At 40.5% G+C, this 25,192-nt stretch overlaps 1 protein-coding gene across 2 annotated transcripts in view; it reads left to right on the plus strand.

Moving 5' to 3' along the window:
* LOC110522448 (1-phosphatidylinositol 4,5-bisphosphate phosphodiesterase beta-4) overlaps nucleotides 1-25,192 on the plus strand; it is a 182,055-nt gene that overhangs the window by 61,253 nt on the left and 95,610 nt on the right. For both annotated transcript variants that reach the window (XM_036976061.1, XM_036976062.1), the window contains exon 5: nucleotides 13,669-13,749. In XM_036976061.1, the coding sequence (XP_036831956.1) occupies nucleotides 13,669-13,749 (81 nt within the window). The remainder of the gene's footprint in view (nucleotides 1-13,668; nucleotides 13,750-25,192) is intronic.

Raw genomic sequence — 25,192 nt, forward strand, 5'->3', positions numbered from 1 at the left:
TTAGTCTGCTGTTAGTGTGTGTTAGTCTGCTGTGAGTGTGTGTTAGTCTGCTGTGAGTGTGTATCAGTCTGCTGTGAGTGTGTGTTAGTCTGCTGTGAGTGTGTGTTAGTCTGCTGTGAGTGTGTGTTAGTCTGCTGTGAGTGTGTGTTAGTCTGCTGTGAGTGTGTGTGTTAGTCTGCTGTGAGTGTGTGTTAGTCTGCTGTGAGTGTGTGTGTTAGTCTGCTGTGAGTGTGTGTGTTAGTCTGCTGTGAGTGTGTGTGTTAGTCTGCTGTGAGTGTGTGTGTTAGTCTGCTGTGAGTGTGTGTGTTAGTCTGCTGTGAGTGTGTGTTAGTCTGCTGTGAGTGTGTGTTAGTCTGCTGTGAGTGTGTGTTAGTCTGCTGTGAGTGTGTTAGTCTGCTGTGAGTGAGTGTGTTAGTCTGCTGTGAGTGTGTGTGTTAGTCTGCTGTGAGTGTGTGTTAGTCTGCTGTGAGTGTGTGTTAGTCTGCTGTGAGTGTGTATCAGTCTGCTGTGAGTGTGTGTTAGTCTGCTGTGAGTGTGTGTTAGTCTGCTGTGAGTGTGTGTTAGTCTGCTGTGAGTGTGTGTTAGTCTGCTGTGAGAGTGTGTTAGTCTGCTGTGAGTGTGTGTTAGTCTGCTGTGAGTGTGTGTTAGTCTGCTGTGAGTGTGTATCAGTCTGCTGTGAGAGTGTATCAGTCTGCTGTGAGTGTGTGTTAGTCTGCTGTGAGTGTGTGTTAGTCTGCTGTGAGTGTGTGTTAGTCTGCTGTGAGTGTGTGTTAGTCTGCTGTGAGAGTGTATCAGTCTGCTGTGAGTGTGTGTTAGTCTGCTGTGAGTGTGTGTTAGTCTGCTGTGAGTGTGTGTTAGTCTGCTGTTAGTGTGTGTTAGTCTGCTGTGAGTGTGTGTTAGTCTGCTGTGAGTGTGTATCAGTCTGCTGTGAGTGTGTGTTAGTCTGCTGTGAGTGTGTGTTAGTCTGCTGTGAGTGTGTGTTAGTCTGCTGTGAGTGTGTGTTGGTCTGCTGTGAGAGTGTGTTAGTCTGCTGTGAGAGTGTGTTAGTCTGCTGTGAGCGTGTGTTAGTCTGCTGTGAGCGTGTGTTAGTCTGCTGTGAGTGTGTATCAGTCTGCTGTGAGTGTGTGTTAGTCTGCTGTGAGTGTGTGTTAGTCTGCTGTGAGTGTGTGTTAGTCTGCTGTGAGTGTGTGTTAGTCTGCTGTGAGTGTGTGTTAGTCTGCTGTGAGCGTGTATCAGTCTGCTGTGAGTGTGTGTTAGTCTGCTGTGAGTGTGTGTTAGTCTGCTGTGAGAGTGTATCAGTCTGCTGTGAGTGTGTGTCAGTCTGCTGTGAGTGTGTGTTAGTCTGCTGTGAGTGTGTGTTAGTCTGCTGTGAGAGTGTATCAGTCTGCTGTGAGTGTGTGTTAGTCTGCTGTGAGTGTGTGTTAGTCTGCTGTGAGAGTGTATCAGTCTGCTGTGAGTGTGTGTGTTAGTCTGCTGTGAGTGTGTGTGTTAGTCTGCTGTGAGTTTCTGTGTTAGTCTGCTGTGTGTGTGTGTGTCAGTCTGTTGTGAGTGTGTGTGTTAGTCTGCTGTGAGTGTGTGTTAGTCTGCTGTGAGTGTGTGTGTCAGTCTGCTGTGAGTGTGTGTCAGTCTGCTGTGAGTGTGTGTCAGTCTGCTGTGAGTGTGTGTTAGTGTGCTGTGAGTGTGTGTGTTAGTCTGCTGTGAGTGTGTGTTAGTCTGCTGTGAGTGTGTGTTAGTCTGCTGTGAGTGTGTGTGTTAGTCTGCTGTGAGTGTGTGTTAGTCTGCTGTGAGTGTGTGTCAGTCTGCTGTGAGTGTGTGTCAGTCTGCTGTGAGAGTGTGTTAGTCTGCTGTGAGTGTGTGTGTTAGTCTGCTGTGAGTGTGTGTTAGTCTGCTGTGAGAGTGTGTTAGTCTGCTGTGAGTGTGTGTGTTAGTCTGCTGTGAGTGTGTGTTAGTCTGCTGTGAGTGTGTGTGTTAGTCTGCTGTGAGTGTGTGTTAGTCTGCTGTGAGTGTGTGTGTTAGTCTGCTGTGAGTGTGTGTGTTAGTCTGCTGTGAGTGTGTGTGTTAGTCTGCTGTGAGAGTGTGTTAGTCTGCTGTGAGTGTGTGTGTTAGTCTGCTGTGAGTGTGTGTGTTAGTCTGCTGTGAGTGTGTGTTAGTCTGCTGTGAGTGTGTGTGTTAGTCTGCTGTGAGTGTGTGTTAGTCTGCTGTGAGTGTGTGTTAGTCTGCTGTGAGTGTGTGTGTTAGTCTGCTGTGAGTGTGTGTTAGTCTGCTGTGAGTGTGTGTTAGTCTGCTGTGAGTGTGTGTTAGTCTGCTGTGAGTGTGTGTTAGTCTGCTGTGAGTGTGTGTTAGTCTGCTGTGAGTGTGTGTGTTAGTCTGCTGTGAGTGTGTGTTAGTCTGCTGTGAGTGTGTGTGTTAGTCTGCTGTGAGTGTGTGTGTTAGTCTGCTGTGAGTGTGTGTTAGTCTGCTGTGAGTTTGTGTTAGTCTGCTGTGAGTGTGTGTTAGTCTGCTGTGAGTGTGTGTGTTAGTCTGCTGTGAGTGTGTGTGTTAGTCTGCTGTGAGTGTGTGTGTTAGTCTGCTGTGAGTGTGTGTGTTAGTCTGCTGTGAGTGTGTGTGTCAGTCTGCTGTGAGAGTGTGTTAGTCTGCTGTGTGAGTGTGTTAGTCTGCTGTGAGTGTGTGTGTTAGTCTGCTGTGAGTGTGTGTTAGTTTGCTGTGAGTGTGTGTGTTAGTCTGCTGTGAGTGTGTGTTAGTCTGCTGTGAGAGTGTATCAGTCTGCTGTGAGTGTGTGTTAGTCTGCTGTGAGTGTGTGTTAGTCTGCTGTGAGTGTGTGTTAGTCTGCTGTGACACTCCCTCATCATGTCCTCCCGCCCACGTTTCCCCTCTCTTACTCAATCAGGCCAGTTTGCTGGGGGATGGCAGATCTAGGACTGGATGTACCACACACACACACAGACACAAGCCAAGATAAGGATCAATAATCCCTTAAATGTAGTCTTCAGTGAGGGGGATCCCTCCATGGATAAACACAGGATGGATAAAAACAACCAGTCTTTTAACTAGGAGAGCCTGGTTACTTTGGAATACATTCCTTTGTGTATTAACTTAGTGTGTATTTGTGTGGCGCTGCTAGTTATGTGGCCTCTACCCTGCTAGGACTCACGAGAGACTGGGTGGGTGGAGAGCTTTGGTGAATCTCTGCCAAGCTTCTGGTGAATCTAGTACACAAACTGTTCATTGACACATTTTTGACATCTTGATTAAAGTTTGCTAGGAGAGGTTAAAAAGGCGTGAACATGGTTGTCTGATTTTAGCCTCTGAAACATTTAATGAATACCCACTGGGAAAAGACGTCAGATCACCATCCAATTTTGGTTGATATTTGAGTTTACTTGTCAACCAACATATATCAACCTTGAAATAAACCACAGAGCTAGCTTGGCATGGCTAACTATGGGTGGTTGCTGGTAGGCTACAAGTGTAGAATAGCAATAGAATGACATGAGCTAGTGAGCAACGCTACTGATCTGTGTGTTTGTGGCTAGTGTTATGAGAAGTAGATCATTTATCAGGGGCTTGTTTTACTTGTCAGATAGAAAATAGTAGCAAGCAACTGTCCATGGTGGCCCTGGTTGACTGGCTTGTCTCTCTTTACATACCGTCTGTAATCACAGTTAACAAAAGAGATCATTAGCCAGGTTTTGAAAAGACCAAACCTCAACTCTTTGTTTAGAAAACAATGATCAACCCTGTTATGATTAAAGAACAGCATAATTCTAGACAAGCTGGAGGTCTCCCGTGGAGTTGGCTGTAAGTGTGTGTGTGTGTGTTGATAATAGCTGTTGCGCAGGCTGATAGGCTAATAGAAGGCCTGCAGGAGACGACTGTGTTGATTAACATGGCAGACGTGCCTCGCCGACACACAGACACACACATGCTTAAATATGCTAATCAGGAAGGATTCTTCCAGAGTCTGCTCTCAGCTCACAGAACCCCCACAGAGCAACAGATGGTGAAGAAGGGCAGTCTGTGTGTGTGTGTGTGTGTGTGTGTGTGTGTGTGTGTATGTGTGTTTGTGTAACCTTCATTTAACTAGGCAAGTCTTATTTACAATGACGGTCTACCCCGGCCAAACCCGAATGATGCTGGACCAATTCTGCGCTGCCCTTTGGGACTCCCAATCAAGGCCGGATGTGATACAGCCTGGATTTGAACCAGGGACTGTAGTGACGCCTCTTGCATTGAGATGCAGTGCTTTAGACCTCTGCGTCCATGTGTGTGTTAAATATTTAACTGTACTAGAATGATTAAAAGGCCGCTAAAATATGTAAGATTGCTATCGGTATCGAGTTTTTTGGCAAGGAAAATATTGGATATCGGTATCGGCCAAAAATGTCATATCGGTGTATTTTTTTTTACTGCAGTGGGCTAAATCAGGGTCACAGAGTGATTCTGGTAGTTTTTACCATGTCAGATATAGAGTTGAAATGTATTACATTTGGCATCTGTTTGACATAGAAACACCAGATTTTCGTTTTTAAAATAATAATCTTTATTAATTATGAAAAATATGAATAACATTCCACCATGAGGCCAAAGAGGGTGCTTTGGTCATTGACTGCTACACAGACCTTTTCTCTATGTCTTCCAAATATTGATGGATTGTATCTCTCTATGTATCATCTAAGTTCCTCAGACGATGTACGAAGACCAGGTGTGTGACGTGCACGGGGATCTCTCTCATTGACTGACGACCATAATTGCTTTAGGTCAAAGGTCAATTTGGAGACTCTTAGTCTGGTGGTGTTGAGTCATCCCTCTGTCCTTAGGGACATGTTTGTGTGGGTGCGTGTGTCCTTCGGGACATGTTCGTGTGGGTGCGTGTGTCCTTCGGGACATGTTCGTGTGGGTGCGTGTGTCCTTTGGGACATGTTCGTGTGGGTGCGTGTGTCCTTCGGGACATGTTCGTGTGGGTGCGTGTGTCCTTCGGGACATGTTCGTGTGGGTGCGTGTGTCCTTCGGGACATGTTCGTGTGGGTGCGTGTGTCCTTTCGGGACATGTTCGTGTGGGTGCGTGTGTCCTTAGGGACATGTTCGTGTGGGTGCATGTGTCCTTAGGGACATGTTTGTGTGGGTGCGTGTGTCCTTAGGGACATGTTCGTGTGGGTGCGTGTGTCCTTCGGGACATGTTCGTGTGGGTGCGTGTGTCCTTCGGGACATGTTCGTGTGGGTGCGTGTGTCCTTAGGGACATGTTCGTGTGGGTGCGTGTGTCCTTAGGGACATGTTCGTGTGGGTGCATGTGTCCTTAGGGACATGTTTGTGTGGGTGCGTGTGTCCTTAGGGACATGTTTGTGTGGGTGCGTGTGTCTTTCGGGACTTCCCTTCCCATTAGACATCAATAAATCAGTAATACTAATGATGACAGAAGGATGTACTGGGAAACATTTCCTGCAACCCATCACCGGGCTGCTGCCGGCTGATGCTCTAATAGGTTTAGGCACTTTAGGAACATCTCTGTGTTTGTGTGTGTGTGTTTGTGTGTTGGCTCAAACAGCAGACGTTTCCCACTCTCACACACTCCGTCTCTCCATCTCCCACTCTCCCACACTCCGTCTCTCCATCTCCCACTCTCCCACACTCCGTCTCTCCATCTCCCATTCTCCCTCACTCCGTCTCTCCATCTCCCACACTCCGTCTCTCCATCTCCCACACTCCGTCTCTCCATCTCCCACTCTCCCCCACTCCATCTCCCACACTCCGTCTCTCCGTCTCTCCATCTCCCACACTCGGTCTCTCCATCTCCCACTCTCCCACACTCGGTCTCTCCATCTTCCACTCTCCCATGCTCCGTCTCTCCATCTCCCACACTCCGTCTCTCCATCTCCCACACTCCGTCTCTCCATTCTCCCTCACTCCGTCTCTCCATCTCCCTCACTCCGTCTCTCCATCTCCCACACTCCGTCTTTCCATCTCCCTCACTCCGTCTCTCCATCTCCCACACTCCGTCTCTCCATCTCCCACACTCCGTCTCTCCATCTCCCATTCTCCCACAATCGGTCTCTCCATCTCCCACTCTCCAATGCTCCGTCTATCCATCTCCCACACTCTGTCTCTCCATCTCCCACACTCCATCTCTCCATCTCCCACACTCCGTCTCTCCATCTCCCACACTCCGTCTCTCCATCTCCCACACTCCGTCTCTCCATCTCCCACACTCTCTCTCCGTCTCTCCATCTCCCACACTCCGTTTCTCCATCTCCCACACTCTCTCTCCGTCTCTCCATCTCCCACACTCCGTCTCTCTGTCTCCCGTTCTCCATCTTTCTGTTGTGAAGGAAAGATGAGGAAGGATGACAGCATTCCCCTCCTGTACCCTCCTCACTGATGCCTCACATAATCTTCCTCTTCCTCTCTCATTACTGAGTCCACACACACACACACACACACACACACACACACACACACACACACACACACACACACACACACACACACACACACACACACACACACACGCACACACATATACAGACAGGTGCCAGTGACTCAGGCAGCTAATGGAAAACAAACCTCAGATCCACACAGTTGTGTGTATCAGACCATGGGATCTGATTGTTCTGTGTGTTAATTTTGGCTGCTTACTCAATCAATCATGCCAGAGACTAGCAGAGAGTTGAGTCATTCCACATTAAGCCATAACCATTATTGTGATTGGTTTGACAGGCGTTTATAGTGGTTTTATTCATAATATAGTATATAGTTATGGGCAAGGGAGGTTTGATATAACTCCTGTTTGTTTTTACATTTACAGATGCTGGATGACTGACTCCTGTAGGGAACGCTGTGGTTCCCCAGGTGTGCTCTTAGCAGTCCTGTTTGTATGTCGGTGCGTGTGTGTATGTGTGTTATTTCTTTTTAAAGAGCGTGGTGATGGATGGGGAACTCAGAGGAGGGAGCCATGCTCCAGTCAAAACCAACACACACACAAACTCAACAAACACACACACTTAGCAGATCTCCACTACGCACTGAGAGAGGAATGTAAAGTTATGAAAGAAGGGAGTCTGACAACCAGGGGTCTCCTTCTCTTCTTTCTCCAGACAAATATATGACTCCCACCTGCACTCTCTACCCCACTCCATCCAAGGTGTGTGTGTGTGTGTGTGTGTGTGTGTGTGTGTGTGTGTGTGTGTGTGTGTGTGTGTGTGTGTCTGTCTGTCTGTCTGTAGGTGTCTACATTGACTTTTTTCACTGGTGGCAATGGTTTGGTCAAAATGTATTCTGATAATAATGACCTGACCTGTCCCATAATGTACCTAGATTCCGTACAGAACCAGGCTAGTAATGACTAGCTATCATGTAAATTAGCATGCCCTTGCAGGGCTTGACATTCAGGTAAATGTGCCAGAAGGAAAATAATACCAATCCGGTTAAGCGGATACATCATTTAAAAGTTCTATTTCATTTGCGGGCTGAGCAAGTAGCCTATAGACTCTACTCTCCGTACACATATCATTGTGTTGATTGTTTGGAGGGACAATTGGTAAATATGCCAAAATGAACACAGCATATATTTATTAACGTATCAAGATAAAATATTGCAACATGTGAGATGTGAATAGGAAACTTTTCAAACCAAAGTCAGCGTGTATTTTCTCTCGCTTCAGCTGAAATGATTTTTTACGTGGTTGCGGCATATTTCAATGTATACTTTCCGTTGAAGCATCGATGCATCATTTAAACCGAGTACTCATTCGAGAAGTGCCCTCAGTGCTCCGTTTTGCATACTTTGATTTGGACTCTACTCCGACCCTCCCTTGTTCCAATGTGAATGATAGTATGCATTTTGGACTCTACTCCGACCTTCCCTTGTTCCAATGTGAATGATAGTATGCATTTTGGACTCTACTCCAACCTTCCCTTGTTCCAATGTGAATGATAGTATGCATTTTGGACTCTACTCCAACCTTCCCTTGTTCCAATGTGAATGATAGTATGCATTTTGGACTCTACTCCGACCTTCCCTTGTTCCAATGTGAATGATAGTATGCATTTTGGACTCTACTCCAACCTTCCCTTGTTCCAATGTGAATGATAGTATGCATTTTGGACTCTACTCCGACCTTCCCTTGTTCCAATGTGAATGATAGTATGCATTTTGGACTCTACTCCAACCTTCCCTTGTTCCAATGTGAATGATAGTATGCATTTTGGACTCTACTCCGACCTTCCCTTGTTCCAATGTGAATGATAGTATGCATTTTGGACTCTACTCCAACCTTCCCCTATTCCAATGTGAATGATAGTATGCATTTTGGACTCTACTCCGACCCTCCCTTGTTCCAATGTGAATGATAGTATGCATTTTGGAGTCTACTCCGACCCTCCCTTGTTCCAATGTGAATGATAGTATGCATTTTGGACTCTACTCCGACCCTCCCTTGTTCCAATGTGAATGATAGTATGCATTTTGGACTCTACTCCGACCCTCCCTTGTTCCAATGTGAATGATAGTATGCATTTTGGACTCTACTCCGACCTTCCCTTGTTCCAATGTGAATGATAGTATGCATTTTGGACTCTACTCCGACCTTCCCTTGTTCCAATGTGAATGATAGTATGCATTTTGGACTCTACTCCAACCTTCCCTTGTTCCAATGTGAATGATAGTATGCATTTTGGACTCTACTCCGACCTTCCCTTGTTCCAATGTGAATGATAGTATGCATTTTGGACTCTACTCCAACCTTCCCCTATTCCAATGTGAATGATAGTATGCATTTTGGACTCTACTCCGACCCTCCCTTGTTCCAATGTGAATGATAGTATGCATTTTGGAGTCTACTCCGACCCTCCCTTGTTCCAATGTGAATGATAGTATGCATTTTGGACTCTACTCCGACCCTCCCTTGTTCCAATGTGAATGATAGTATGCATTTGGACTCTACTCCGACCTTCCCTTGTTCCAATGTGAATGATAGTATGCATTTTGGACTCTACTCCGACCTTCCCTTGTTCCAATGTGAATGATAGTATGCATTTTGGACTCTACTCCCACCCTCCCTTGTTCCAATGTGAATGATAGTATGCATTTTGGACTCTACTCCGACCCTCCCTTGTTCCAATGTGAATGATAGTATGCATTTTGGACTCTACTCCGACCCTCCCTTGTTCCAATGTGAATGATAGTATGCATTTTGGACTCTACTCCGACCTTCCCTTGTTCCAATGTGAATGATAGTATGCATTTTGGACTCTACTCCGACCCTCCCTTGTTCCAATGTGAATGATAGTATGCATTTTGGACTCTACTCCGACCCTCCCTTGTTCCAATGTGAATGATAGTATGCATTTTGGACTCTACTCCGACCTTCCCTTGTTCCAATGTGAATGATAGTATGCATTTTGGACTCTACTCCGACCCTCCCTTGTTCCAATGTGAATGATAGTATGCATTTTGGACTCTACTCCGACCCTCCCTTGTTCCAATGTGAATGATAGTATGCATTTTGGACTCTACTCCGACCCTCCCTTGTTCCAATGTGAATGATAGTATGCATTTTGGACTCTACTCCAACCTTCCCTTGTTCCAATGTGAATGATAGTATGCATTTTGGACTCTACTCCGACCTTCCCTTGTTCCAATGCGAATGATAGTATGCATTTTGGACTCTACTCCGACCCTCCCTTGTTCCAATGTGAATGATAGTATGCATTTTGGACTCTACTCCGACCCTCCCTTGTTCCAATGTGAATGATAGTATGCATTTTGGACTCTACTCCGACCCTCCCTTGTTCCAATGTGAATGATAGTATGCATTTTGGACTCTACTCCGACCCTCCCTTGTTCCAATGTGAATGATAGTATGCATTTTGGACTCTACTCCGACCCTCCCTTGTTCCAATGTGAATGATAGTATGCATTTGGACTCTACTCCGACCTTCCCTTGTTCCAATGTGAATGATAGTATGCATTTTGGACTCTACTCCGACCTTCCCTTGTTCCAATGTGAATGATAGTATGCATTTTGGACTCTACTCCCACCCTCCCTTGTTCCAATGTGAATGATAGTATGCATTTTGGACTCTACTCCGACCCTCCCTTGTTCCAATGTGAATGATAGTATGCATTTTGGACTCTACTCCGACCCTCCCTTGTTCCAATGTGAATGATAGTATGCATTTTGGACTCTACTCCGACCTTCCCTTGTTCCAATGTGAATGATAGTATGCATTTTGGACTCTACTCCGACCCTCCCTTGTTCCAATGTGAATGATAGTATGCATTTTGGACTCTACTCCGACCCTCCCTTGTTCCAATGTGAATGATAGTATGCATTTTGGACTCTACTCCGACCTTCCCTTGTTCCAATGTGAATGATAGTATGCATTTTGGACTCTACTCCGACCCTCCCTTGTTCCAATGTGAATGATAGTATGCATTTTGGACTCTACTCCGACCCTCCCTTGTTCCAATGTGAATGATAGTATGCATTTTGGACTCTACTCCGACCCTCCCTTGTTCCAATGTGAATGATAGTATGCATTTTGGACTCTACTCCAACCTTCCCTTTTTCCAATGTGAATGATAGTATGCATTTTGGACTCTACTCCGACCTTCCCTTGTTCCAATGTGAATGATAGTATGCATTTTGGACTCTACTCCGACCCTCCCTTGTTCCAATGTGAATGATAGTATGCATTTTGGACTCTACTCCGACCCTCCCTTGTTCCAATGTGAATGATAGTATGCATTTTGGACTCTACTCCGACCCTCCCTTGTTCCAATGTGAATGATAGTATGCATTTTGGACTCTACTCCGACCCTCCCTTGTTCCAATGTGAATGATAGTATGTATTTTGAGAAACACCTACATCAGGAGACCACTTTTGAAGTCTGGAACTATACAACAAAAAGCGAATATATAGAATTTTTTAAGATGGTCATACCATGTATCATTTTGCTATTTAGTTAGAAATTTTAGGACCACGAGGTATAAAAAATATATACAAAAAATATTTGATTCAACATTGAATTTGGACTTTCTGCCATTAGCCCATAGAAACACATTGAATAAACACATTCATACATGGAAAAACAGATAGTAAAACAAAATTGTAAAAAGGAAGTATGTTTTGAAGTGTCTGTCCTATATCTGAGAGATATAAGAAAGCTCAGAAATTGGTTTTGATAAATCTTTACCCATATTTAACCCCTTTTTGGGGTGGGTACAAAACGTCCATACTTCCATACATTTTTGAAAGTGGTATTGGGTGACCAAGGACTTGTGAGTCTTGTGAGGCTTGTGGGGGATTGTAGAGGAAAACTGAGAACCCCATTGTGTTCACGAGACCCAAATGGTTCGGACAACACAAAAATACTTAAATACATGTCATTTTGTCCTTGAAACATTTCATGTAAATACTGTAGGATTCCATTCATTCCTATGGAGGACTGCTCCTACTGGGGAGTGCCAGTATGGCCAACCGGGGGCTTCAAAGCCCCTCACTGGCCAATACACAGCATCAGCCATCCAGGGTTTACATATATCATTCATTTTTGTACTGTGCAATGTACAGTGTAGGCTACATGTGATGTCAGAGTTTGCGAAACAAATGCCCCGTGATTGATACAAATCAGCATGATATAATTGTCAGGTAGTCCTACTTTGCAGTCCACATTCAAATGGAAAGATTTTTGTGGAAATCCTTTAGAAATGATCATTCAGACAGTGTATGATGACTGAAATGCGCATCGCAAAAATTCAACCAAGACTTCGGACCAAACCTTTTGAATACCTGGTCTGCATACCCATTGTTGCCTACCTGTTTGAGTAAGTCTTTATAATAAAGAAATAGCATATTGTGAACCAAAAACGAACATAACCAGCAACAGCAACAAAAAAACTAGCACCCTAGCAACCAATTAAAACACTGCCAATTCAAAGGGTCTCAATATGCAAGTGTTTTGGTTGTAGTTGTGTGTGAGGGGGAGGGAGGGGGTGTGTATGCGTTTGGGAGTAGGGACAGAGTGTTCCTAGTCAAATATTCCTTAAAAGCCATTTTAGGTTCATTAGGAGTAGAAGACAGCCAGGTTACCTCTTAACAGGAAGGAGAGCCCAGCATGATATTGTAGATACTAGCTATGACAGACATCTTTACAAGTTGAGTATAAGGAAAGGCCAGTTTACACAGCAAGGTGCACAACACAGATGGAAGAACAGGTGAAGGGTCGGTTTGAATTGCATTCTTGGTGGTTTCCAACTTCTCTAAATGTCAGGACTGTTAATTATTAGTCTGGGATTAGGTGACAATGGATCTGGGTGAATTTAACAGCCATATTTGCTCAGAGTAAGGGAGTTAGCGCTATTTTTGGTGTCGAGCAGCACATGTACTGTAGGATTTACATAATCTCACTGAAACACCACATCCTGCTGTGTGTGTGTGTGTGTGTGTGTGTGCGTGCGTGTGCGTGTGCGTGTGCGTGTGTGTGTGTGTGGCTCACTGTTTGCTTTAGCTCCAGATATAGTTGAGATTGCAACTACCTTCTACTCTGTCTTTCTCTCTCTCCTACTCTGTCTTTCTCTCACCTACTCTGTCTTTCTCTCTCCTACTCTGTCTTTCTCTCACCTACTCTGTCTTTCTCTCTCCTACTCTGTCTTTCTCTTACACACACATGGGCGCTCACTTAGAATGTGGCAAATATATGGATGGAAATGTACTAATGGAATGTAATCCAAGTGACTTTGCTATTACTCTGTCGCCAGCCCACACCTACTTACTCTTTCTTTCTTTCTTTCTTTCTTTCTTTCTTTCTTTCTTTCTTTCTTTCTTTTCTCTCTCTCTCTCTCTCTCTCTCTCTCTCTCTCTCTCTCTCTCTCTCTCTCTCTCTCTTTCTCTCTTTCTCTCTCTCTTTCATATATACACACACTCAGACACACACACACAGATTGCCTTTAGTTGTGAGCATGTGTTTCAGACTGATATTGGACAGAGTGATATTGGACAGAGTGGCCTGAAACAAGCCTGGCTATTTGACTAATAACAGTTTCGGGGATTTCAAACTGGGTGGTTTACCACATTAAGTACACTGTAAATATTGCACAGCTCTAACTATTAAGTTAGGGGTTTTGATTAGTTGGTTGGAAACTATTTTGGTATTTCTCAAAGTAAATATAACTTCAGACTCTTCCGTCTCCAATGTCATATAAAGTCACAGTAAACATGTAAGAGGAAGTGTGATACTATTAGCCAGGATAATTGCTATTTTATTATATGTCCAGCAGACCAGTGAGTGTTGCTTGCTACGTTAATCAGGGTTATGTTCTGTCACCAAGGTAACGGTTGGTTGTACACATTCAACACTTCCTGATATTCACATTCCTGTGTTTTTGTTTGTTTTAATGCTAGGTCCTCCTGTCCTGTACTCACAGGCTGTAGGTGTGTGTGTTTTGTGTGTGTGTATTTTCCTTGTGTATGTGTCTCCTCGCCTACGTGTGTTCTCCTTCACGTGTGTGTGTGTTACTTCTTTACAAATGAATTATGGATGCTGTTTATCTTGTTCCATAAGCCATGTGTGCTAGCTAGGTAATGGAGGGTGTGTAATGTCCTTGGATGTCAAATAAAACCTCTGATTGATGAGGCTGCTCTCTTATTAAAATGCTTCTGTCTTCTCGCAGGACCCGTTTCTGTTTGAGCCCAACTGTCTGGTAAAAGTGGACGACTTTGGCTTCTTCATCACATGGAAGAGCGACGGAAAGGTACGGTCTCTCAACCAGAGCTGTGAATATAAACGTCTCTGGTCTCAACCTCTCACTCAATGCAGAGCCCTGTCTTAGTGTTCTGAGTGTATTCAGAGAAAGAAAGACAGACAGTGGTATAGAATGGAGTTTATTCAGAGAGAGAAAGAAAGAAAGTGGTATAGAATGGAGTTTATTCAGAGAAAGAAAGAAAGACAGTGGTATAGAATGGAGTTTATTCAGAGAGAGAGAAAGACAGTGGTATAGAATGGAGTTGATTCAGAGAGAGAAAGAAAGAAAGTGGTATAGAATGGAGTTTATTCAGAGAGAGAAGGGCAGTGGAATAGAATGGAGTTTATTCAGAGAGAGAAAGAAAGTGGAATAGAATGGAGTTTATTCAGAGAAAGAAAGACAGTGGAATAGAATGGAGTTTATTCAGAGAAAGAAAGACAGTGGTATAGAATGGAGTTTATTCAGAGAAAGAAAGACAGTGGTATAGAATGGAGTTTATTCAGAGAGAGAAAGAAAGACAGTGGTATAGAATGGAGTTTATTCAGAGAAAGAAAGACAGTGGTATAGAATGGAGTTTATTCAGAGAAAGAAAGACAGTGGAATAGAATGGAGTTTATTCAGAGAAAGAAAGACAGTGGTATAGAATGGAGTTTATTCAGAGAAAGAAAGACAGTGGTATAGAATGGAGTTTATTCAGAGAGAGAAAGAAAGACAGTGGTATAGAATGGAGTTTATTCAGAGAAAGAAAGACAGTGGTATAGAATGGAGTTTATTCAGAGAGAGAAAGAAAGACAGTGGTATAGAATGGAGTTTATTCAGAGAAAGAAAGACAGTGGAATATAATGGAGTTTATTCAGAGAGAGAAAGAAAGACAGTGGTATAGAATGGAGTTTATTCAGAGAGAAAGAAAGACAGTGGTATAGAATGGAGTTTATTCAGAGAAAGAAAGACAGTGGAATAGAATGGAGTTTATTCAGAGAAAGAAAGACAGTGGTATAGAATGGAGTTTATTCAGAGAAAGAAAGACAGTGGTATAGAATGGAGTTTATTCAGAGAGAGAAAGAAAGACAGTGGTATAGAATGGAGTTTATTCAGAGAAAGAAAGACAGTGGTATAGAATGGAGTTTATTCAGAGAGAGAAAGAAAGACAGTGGTATAGAATGGAGTTTATTCAGAGAAAGAAAGACAGTGGTATAGAATGGAGTTTATTCAGAGAGAGAAAGAAAGACAGTGGTATAGAATGGAGTTTATTCAGAGAAAGAAAGACAGTGGAATATAATGGAGTTTATTCAGAGAGAGAAAGAAAGACAGTGGTATAGAATGGAGTTTATTCAGAGAAAGAAAGACAGTGGAATATAATGGAGTTTATTCAGAGAGAGAAAGAAAGACAGTGGTATAGAATGGAGTTTATTCAGAGAGAGAAAGAAAGACAGTGGTATAGAATGGAGTTTATTCAGAGAAAGAAAGACAGTGGTATAGAATGGAGTTTATTCAGAGAGAGAAAGAAAGACAGTGGTATAGAATGGAGTTTATTCAGAGAAAGAAAGACAGTGGTATAGAATGGAGTTTATTCAGAGAGAGAAAGAAAGACAGTGGTATAGAATGGAGTTTATTCAGAGAAAGAAAGACAGTGGTATAGAATGGAGTTTATTCAGAGAGAGAAAGAAAGACAGTGGTACAGAATGGAGTTTATTCAGAGAAAGAAAGACAGTGGTATAGAATGGAGTTTATTCAGAGAGAGAAAGAAAGACAGTGGTATAGAATGGAGTTTATTCAGAGAAAGAAAGACAGTGGAATATAATGGAGTTTATTCAGAGAGAGAAAGAAAGACAGTGGTATAGAATGGAGTTTATTCAGAGAAAGAAAGACAGTGGAATATAATGGAGTTTATTCAGAGAGAGAAAGAAAGACAGTGGTATAGAATGGAGTTTATTCAGAGAGAGAAAGAAAGACAGTGGTATAGAATGGAGTTTATTCAGAGAAAGAAAGACAGTGGTATAGAATGGAGTTTATTCAGAGAGAGAAAGAAAGACAGTGGTATAGAATGGAGTTTATTCAGAGAAAGAAAGACAGTGGTATAGAATGGAGTTTATTCAGAGAGAGAAAGAAAGACAGTGGTATAGAATGGAGTTTATTCAGAGAAAGAAAGACAGTGGAATATAATGGAGTTTATTCAGAGAGAGAAAGAAAGACAGTGGTATAGAATGGAGTTTATTCAGAGAAAGAAAGACAGTGGAATATAATGGAGTTTATTCAGAGAGAGAAAGAAAGACAGTGGTATAGAATGGAGTTTATTCAGAGAAAGAAAGACAGTGGTATAGAATGGAGTTTATTCAGAGAGAGAGAAAGACAGTGGTATAGAATAGAGTTTATTCAGAGAAAGAAAGACAGTGGTATAGAATGGTGTTTATTCAGAGAGAGAAAGATAGTGGTATAGAATGGTGTTTATTCAGAGAGAGAAAGATAGTGGAATAGAATGGAGTTTATTCAGAGAGAGAAAGACAGTGGTATAGAATGGAGTTTATTCAGAGAGAGAAAGATAGTGGTGTAGAATGGAGTTTATTCAGAGAGAGAAAGACAGTGGAATAGAATGGAGTTTATTCAGAGAGAGAAAAAGACAGTGGTATAGAATGGAGTTTATTCAGAGAGAGAAAGACAGTGGTATAGAATGGAGTTTATTCAGAGAGAGAAAGACAGTGGTATAGAATGGAGTTTATTCAGAGAGAGAAAGATAGTGGTGTAGTATGGAGTTTATTCAGAGAGAGAAAGACAGTGGAATAGAATGGAGTTTATTCAGAGAATAAAAAGACAGTGGTATAGAATGGAGTTTATTCAGAGAGAGAAAGACAGTGGAATAGAATGGAGTTTATTCAGAGAGAGAAAGAAAGACAGTGGTATAGAATGGAGTTTATTCAGAGAAAGAAAGACAGTGGAATAGAATGGAGTTTATTCAGAGAGAGAAAGACAGTGGAATAGAATGGAGTTTATTCAGAGAGAGAGAAAGACAGTGGTATAGAATGGAGTTTATTCAGAGAAAGAAAGACAGTGGTATAGAATGGTGTTTATTCAGAGAGAGAAAGATAGTGGTATAGAATGGTGTTTATTCAGAGAGAGAAAGATAGTGGAATAGAATGGAGTTTATTCAGAGAGAGAAAGACAGTGGTATAGAATGGAGTTTATTCAGAGAGAGAAAGATAGTGGTGTAGAATGGAGTTTATTCAGAGAGAGAAAGACAGTGGAATAGAATGGAGTTTATTCAGAGAGAGAAAAAGACAGTGGTATAGAATGGAGTTTATTCAGAGAGAGAAAGACAGTGGTATAGAATGGAGTTTATTCAGAGAGAGAAAGACAGTGGTATAGAATGGAGTTTATTCAGAGAGAGAAAGATAGTGGTGTAGAATGGAGTTTATTCAGAGAGAGAAAGACAGTGGAATAGAATGGAGTTTATTCAGAGAGAAAAAGACAGTGGTATAGAATGGAGTTTATTCAGAGAGAGAAAGACAGTGGTATAGAATGGTGTTTATTCAGAGAGAGAAAGATAGTGGTATAGAATTGAGTTTATTCAGAGAGAGAAAGACAGTGGAATAGAATGGAGTTTATTCAGAGAGAGAAAGACAGTGGTATAGAATGGAGTTTATTCAGAGAGAGAAAGAAAGACAGTGGTATAGAATGGAGTTTATTCAGAGCGAGAGAAAGACAGTGGTATAGAATGGAGTTTATTCAGAGAGAGAAAAAGACAGTGGTATAGAATGGAGTTTATTCAGAGAGAGAAAGACAGTGGTATAGAATGGAGTTTATTCAGAGAGATAAAGAAAGTGGAATAGAATGGAGTTTATTCAGAGAGAGAAAGACAGTGGTATAGAATGGAGTTTATTCAGAGAGAGAAAGAAAGACAGTGGTATAGAATGGCGTTTATTCAGAGAAAGAAAGACAGTGGAATAGAATGGAGTTTATTCAGAGAAAGAAAGACAGTGGTATAGAATGGAGTTTATTCAGAGAAAGAAAGACAGTGGTATAGAATGGAGTTTATTCAGAGAGAGAAAGAAAGACAGTGGTATAGAATGGAGTTTATTCAGAGAAAGAAAGACAGTGGTATAGAATGGAGTTTATTCAGAGAGAGAAAGAAAGACAGTGGTATAGAATGGAGTTTATTCAGAGAAAGAAAGACAGTGGAATATAATGGAGTTTATTCAGAGAGAGAAAGAAAGACAGTGGTATAGAATGGAGTTTATTCAGAGAGAGAGAAAGACAGTGGAATAGAATGGAGTTTATTCAGAGAGAGAAAGACAGTGGAATATAATGGAGTTTATTCAGAGAGAAAGAAAGACAGTGGTATAGAATGGAGTTTATTCAGAGAGAGAAAGACAGTGGAATAGAATGGAGTTTATTCAGAGAGAGAAAGAAAGCCAGTGGTATAGAATGGAGTTTATTCAGAGAAAGAAAGACAGTGGAATAGAATGGAGTTTATTCAGAGAGAGAAAGACAGTGGAATAGAATGGAGTTTATTCAGAGAGAGAGAAAGACAGTGGTATAGAATGGAGTTTATTCAGAGAAAGAAAGACAGTGGTATAGAATGGTGTTTATTCAGAGAGAGAAAGATAGTGGTATAGAATGGAGTTTATTCAGAGAGAGAAAGATAGTGGTATAGAATGGTGTTTATTCAGAGAGAGAAAGATAGTGGTGTAGAATGGAGTTTATTCAGAGAGAGAAAGATAGTGGTATAGAATGGTGTTTATTCAGAGAGAGAAAGATAGTGGTATAGAATGGTGTTTATTCAGAGAGAGAAAGATAGTGGAATAGAATGGAGTTTATTCAGAGAGAGAAAGACAGTGGTATAGAATGGAGTTTATTCAGAGAGAGAAAGATAGTGGTGTAGAATGGAGTTTATTCAGAGAGAGAAAGACAGTGGAATAGAATGGAGTTTATTCAGAGAGAGAAAAAGACAGTGGTATAGAATGGAGTTTATTCAGAGAGAGAAAGACAGTGGTATAGAATGGAGTTTATTCAGAGAGAGAAAGACAGTGGTATAGAATGGAGTTTATTCAGAGAGAGAAAGATAGTGGTGTAGAATGGAGTTTATTCAGAGAGAGAAAGACAGTGGAATAGAATGGAGTTTATTCAGAGAGAAAAAGACAGTGGTATAGAATGGAGTTTATTCAGAGAGAGAAAGACAGTGGTATAGAATGGAGTTTATTCAGAGAAAGAAAGACAGTGGTATAGAATGGAGTTTATTCAGAGAGAGAAAGAAAGACAGTGGTATAGAATGGAGTTTATTCAGAGAAAGAAAGACAGTGGTATAGAATGGTGTTTATTCAGAGAGAGAAAGATAGTGGTATAGAATTGAGTTCATTCAGAGAGAGAAAGACAGTGGAATAGAATGGAGTTTATTCAGAGAGAGAAAGACAGTGGTATAGAATGGAGTTTATTCAGAGAGAGAAAGAAAGACAGTGGTATAGAATGGAGTTTATTCAGAGCGAGAGAAAGACAGTGGTATAGAATGGAGTTTATTCAGAGAGAGAAAAAGACAGTGGTATAGAATGGAGTTTATTCAGAGAGAGAAAGACAGTGGTATAGAATGGAGTTTATTCAGAGAGATAAAGAAAGTGGAATAGAATGGAGTTTATTCAGAGAGAGAAAGACAGTGGTATAGAATGGAGTTTATTCAGAGAGAGAAAGAAAGACAGTGGTATAGAATGGAGTTTATTCAGAGAAAGAAAGACAGTGGTATAGAATGGAGTTTATTCAGAGAGAGAAAGACAGTGGTATAGAATGGTGTTTATTCAGAGAAAGAAAGACAGTGGTATAGAATGGAGTTTATTCAGAGAGAGAAAGACAGTGGTATAGAATGGAGTTTATTCAGAGAGAGAAAGAAAGACAGTGGTATAGAATGGAGTTTATTCAGAGAAAGAAAGACAGTGGTATAGAATGGTGTTTATTCAGAGAGAGAAAGACAGTGGTATAGAATGGAGTTTATTCAGAGAGAGAAAGACAGTGGAATAGAATGGAGTTTATTCAGAGAGAGAAAGAAAGACAGTGGTATAGAATGGAGTTTATTCAGAGAGAGAAAGATAGTGGTGTAGAATGGAGTTTATTCAGAGAGAGAAAGAAAGACAGTGGTATAGAATGGAGTTTATTCAGAGAGAGAAAAAGACAGTGGTATAGAATGGAGTTTATTCAGAGAGAGAAAGACAGTGGTATAGAATGGAGTTTATTCAGAGAGATAAAGAAAGTGGAATAGAATGGAGTTTATTCAGAGAGAGAAAGACAGTGGTATAGAATGGAGTTTATTCAGAGAGAGAAAGAAAGACAGTGGTATAGAATGGCGTTTATTCAGAGAAAGAAAGACAGTGGAATAGAATGGAGTTTATTCAGAGAAAGAAAGACAGTGGTATAGAATGGAGTTTATTCAGAGAAAGAAAGACAGTGGTATAGAATGGAGTTTATTCAGAGAGAGAAAGAAAGACAGTGGTATAGAATGGAGTTTATTCAGAGAAAGAAAGACAGTGGTATAGAATGGAGTTTATTCAGAGAGAGAAAGAAAGACAGTGGTATAGAATGGAGTTTATTCAGAGAAAGAAAGACAGTGGAATATAATGGAGTTTATTCAGAGAGAGAAAGAAAGACAGTGGTATAGAATGGAGTTTATTCAGAGAGAGAGAAAGACAGTGGAATAGAATGGAGTTTATTCAGAGAGAGAAAGACAGTGGAATATAATGGAGTTTATTCAGAGAGAAAGAAAGACAGTGGTATAGAATGGAGTTTATTCAGAGAGAGAAAGAAAGACAGTGGTATAGAATGGAGTTTATTCAGAGAGAAAGAAAGACAGTGGTATAGAATGGAGTTTATTCAGAGAAAGAAAGACAGTGGAATAGAATGGAGTTTATTCAGAGAGAGAAAGAAAGACAGTGGTATAGAATGGAGTTTATTCAGAGAGAGAAAGAAAGACAGTGGTATAGAATGGAGTTTATTCAGAGAAAGAAAGACAGTGGTATAGAATGGAGTTTATTCAGAGAGAGAAAGAAAGACAGTGGTATAGAATGGAGTTTATTCAGAGAAAGAAAGACAGTGGTATAGAATGGAGTTTATTCAGAGAGAGAAAGAAAGACAGTGGTATAGAATGGAGTTTATTCAGAGAAAGAAAGACAGTGGAATATAATGGAGTTTATTCAGAGAGAGAAAGAAAGACAGTGGTATAGAATGGAGTTTATTCAGAGAAAGAAAGACAGTGGTATAGAATGGAGTTTATTCAGAGAGAGAAACACAGTGGAATAGAATGGAGTTTATTCAGAGAGAGAAAGAAAGACAGTGGTATAGAATGGAGTTTATTCAGAGAAAGAAAGACAGTGGAATAGAATGGAGTTTATTCAGAGAGAGAAAGACAGTGGAATAGAATGGAGTTTATTCAGAGAGAGAGAAAGACAGTGGTATAGAATGGAGTTTATTCAGAGAAAGAAAGACAGTGGTATAGAATGGTGTTTATTCAGAGAGAGAAAGATAGTGGTATAGAATGGAGTTTATTCAGAGAGAGAAAGATAGTGGTATAGAATGGTGTTTATTCAGAGAAAGAAAGACAGTGGTATAGAATGGAGTTTATTCAGAGAGAGAAAGACAGTGGTATAGAATGGAGTTTATTCAGAGAGAGAAAGAAAGACAGTGGTATAGAATGGAGTTTATTCAGAGAAAGAAAGACAGTGGTATAGAATGGTGTTTATTCAGAGAGAGAAAGACAGTGGTATAGAATGGAGTTTATTCAGAGAGAGAAAGACAGTGGAATAGAATGGAGTTTATTCAGAGAGAGAAAGAAAGACAGTGGTATAGAATGGAGTTTATTCAGAGAGAAAGAAAGACAGTGGTATAGAATGGAGTTTATTCAGAGAAAGAAAGAAAGACAGTGGTATAGAATGGAGTTTATTCAGAGAGAGAGAAAGACAGTGGTATAGAATGGAGTTGATTCAGAGAGAGAAAGAAAGAAAGTGGTATAGAATGGAGTTTATTCAGAGAGAGAAGGGCAGTGGAATAGAATGGAGTTTATTCAGAGAGAGAAAGAAAGTGGAATAGAATGGAGTTTATTCAGAGAGAGAAAGAAAGTGGAATAGAATGGAGTTTATTCAGAGAGAGAAAGAAAGAAAGTGGAATAGAATGGAGTTTATTCAGAGAGAGAAGGACAGTGGAATAGAATGGAGTTTATTCAGAGAAAGAAAGACAGTGGTATAGAATGGAGTTTATTCAGAGAGAGAAAGAAAGACAGTGGTATAGAATGGCGTTTATTCAGAGAAAGAAAGACAGTGGAATAGAATGGAGTTTATTCAGAGAAAGAAAGACAGTGGTATAGAATGGAGTTTATTCAGAGAAAGAAAGACAGTGGTATAGAATGGAGTTTATTCAGAGAGAGAAAGAAAGACAGTGGTATAGAATGGAGTTTATTCAGAGAAAGAAAGACAGTGGTATAGAATGGAGTTTATTCAGAGAGAGAAAGAAAGACAGTGGTATAGAATGGAGTTTATTCAGAGAAAGAAAGACAGTGGAATATAATGGAGTTTATTCAGAGAGAGAAAGAAAGACAGTGGTATAGAATGGAGTTTATTCAGAGAGAGAGAAAGACAGTGGAATAGAATGGAGTTTATTCAGAGAGAGAAAGACAGTGGAATATAATGGAGTTTATTCAGAGAGAAAGAAAGACAGTGGTATAGAATGGAGTTTATTCAGAGAGAGAAAGAAAGACAGTGGTATAGAATGGAGTTTATTCAGAGAGAAAGAAAGACAGTGGTATAGAATGGAGTTTATTCAGAGAAAGAAAGACAGTGGAATAGAATGGAGTTTATTCAGAGAAAGAAAGACAGTGGTATAGAATGGAGTTTATTCAGAGAAAGAAAGACAGTGGTATAGAATGGAGTTTATTCAGAGAGAGAAAGAAAGACAGTGGTATAGAATGGAGTTTATTCAGAGAAAGAAAGACAGTGGTATAGAATGGAGTTTATTCAGAGAGAGAAAGAAAGACAGTGGTATAGAATGGAGTTTATTCAGAGAAAGAAAGACAGTGGTATAGAATGGAGTTTATTCAGAGAGAGAAAGAAAGACAGTGGTATAGAATGGAGTTTATTCAGAGAGAGAAAGAAAGACAGTGGTATAGAATGGAGTTTATTCAGAGAAAGAAAGACAGTGGAATATAATGGAGTTTATTCAGAGAGAGAAAGAAAGACAGTGGTATAGAATGGAGTTTATTCAGAGAAAGAAAGACAGTGGAATATAATGGAGTTTATTCAGAGAGAGAAAGAAAGACAGTGGTATAGAATGGAGTTTATTCAGAGAAAGAAAGACAGTGGTATAGAATGGAGTTTATTCAGAGAGAGAAAGACAGTGGAATAGAATGGAGTTTATACAGAGAGAGAAAGAAAGACAGTGGTATAGAATGGAGTTTATTCAGAGAAAGAAAGACAGTGGAATAGAATGGAGTTTATTCAGAGAGAGAAAGACAGTGGAATAGAATGGAGTTTATTCAGAGAGAGAGAAAGACAGTGGTATAGAATGGAGTTTATTCAGAGAAAGAAAGACAGTGGTATAGAATGGTGTTTATTCAGAGAGAGAAAGATAGTGGTATAGAATGGTGTTTATTCAGAGAGAGAAAGATAGTGGAATAGAATGGAGTTTATTCAGAGAGAGAAAGACAGTGGTATAGAATGGAGTTTATTCAGAGAGAGAAAGATAGTGGTGTAGAATGGAGTTTATTCAGAGAGAGAAAGACAGTGGAATAGAATGGAGTTTATTCAGAGAGAGAAAAAGACAGTGGTATAGAATGGAGTTTATTCAGAGAGAGAAAGACAGTGGTATAGAATGGAGTTTATTCAGAGAGAGAAAGACAGTGGTATAGAATGGAGTTTATTCAGAGAGAGAAAGATAGTGGTGTAGAATGGAGTTTATTCAGAGAGAGAAAGACAGTGGAATAGAATGGAGTTTATTCAGAGAATAAAAAGACAGTGGTATAGAATGGAGTTTATTCAGAGAGAGAAAGACAGTGGAATAGAATGGAGTTTATTCAGAGAGAGAAAGAAAGACAGTGGTATAGAATGGAGTTTATTCAGAGAAAGAAAGACAGTGGAATAGAATGGAGTTTATTCAGAGAGAGAAAGACAGTGGAATAGAATGGAGTTTATTCAGAGAGAGAGAAAGACAGTGGTATAGAATGGAGTTTATTCAGAGAAAGAAAGACAGTGGTATAGAATGGTGTTTATTCAGAGAGAGAAAGATAGTGGTATAGAATGGTGTTTATTCAGAGAGAGAAAGATAGTGGAATAGAATGGAGTTTATTCAGAGAGAGAAAGACAGTGGTATAGAATGGAGTTTATTCAGAGAGAGAAAGATAGTGGTGTAGAATGGAGTTTATTCAGAGAGAGAAAGACAGTGGAATAGAATGGAGTTTATTCAGAGAGAGAAAAAGACAGTGGTATAGAATGGAGTTTATTCAGAGAGAGAAAGACAGTGGTATAGAATGGAGTTTATTCAGAGAGAGAAAGACAGTGGTATAGAATGGAGTTTATTCAGAGAGAGAAAGATAGTGGTGTAGAATGGAGTTTATTCAGAGAGAGAAAGACAGTGGAATAGAATGGAGTTTATTCAGAGAATAAAAAGACAGTGGTATAGAATGGAGTTTATTCAGAGAGAGAAAGACAGTGGAATAGAATGGAGTTTATTCAGAGAGAGAAAGAAAGACAGTGGTATAGAATGGAGTTTATTCAGAGAAAGAAAGACAGTGGAATAGAATGGAGTTTATTCAGAGAAAGAAAGACAGTGGTATAGAATGGAGTTTATTCAGAGAGAGAAAGAAAGACAGTGGTATAGAATGGAGTTTATTCAGAGAAAGAAAGACAGTGGTATAGAATGGAGTTTATTCAGAGAGAGAAAGAAAGACAGTGGTATAGAATGGAGTTTATTCAGAGAAAGAAAGACAGTGGTATAGAATGGAGTTTATTCAGAGAGAGAAAGAAAGACAGTGGTATAGAATGGAGTTTATTCAGAGAGAGAAAGAAAGACAGTGGTATAGAATGGAGTTTATTCAGAGAAAGAAAGACAGTGGAATATAATGGAGTTTATTCAGAGAGAGAAAGAAAGACAGTGGTATAGAATGGAGTTTATTCAGAGAAAGAAAGACAGTGGAATATAATGGAGTTTATTCAGAGAGAGAAAGAAAGACAGTGGTATAGAATGGAGTTTATTCAGAGAAAGAAAGACAGTGGTATAGAATGGAGTTTATTCAGAGAGAGAAAGACAGTGGAATAGAATGGAGTTTATACAGAGAGAGAAAGAAAGACAGTGGTATAGAATGGAGTTTATTCAGAGAAAGAAAGACAGTGGAATAGAATGGAGTTTATTCAGAGAGAGAAAGACAGTGGAATAGAATGGAGTTTATTCAGAGAGAGAGAAAGACAGTGGTATAGAATGGAGTTTATTCAGAGAA

This window comes from Oncorhynchus mykiss, chromosome 4, assembly GCF_013265735.2.
Source record: "Oncorhynchus mykiss isolate Arlee chromosome 4, USDA_OmykA_1.1, whole genome shotgun sequence".
Lineage (NCBI taxonomy): Eukaryota > Metazoa > Chordata > Actinopteri > Salmoniformes > Salmonidae > Oncorhynchus > Oncorhynchus mykiss.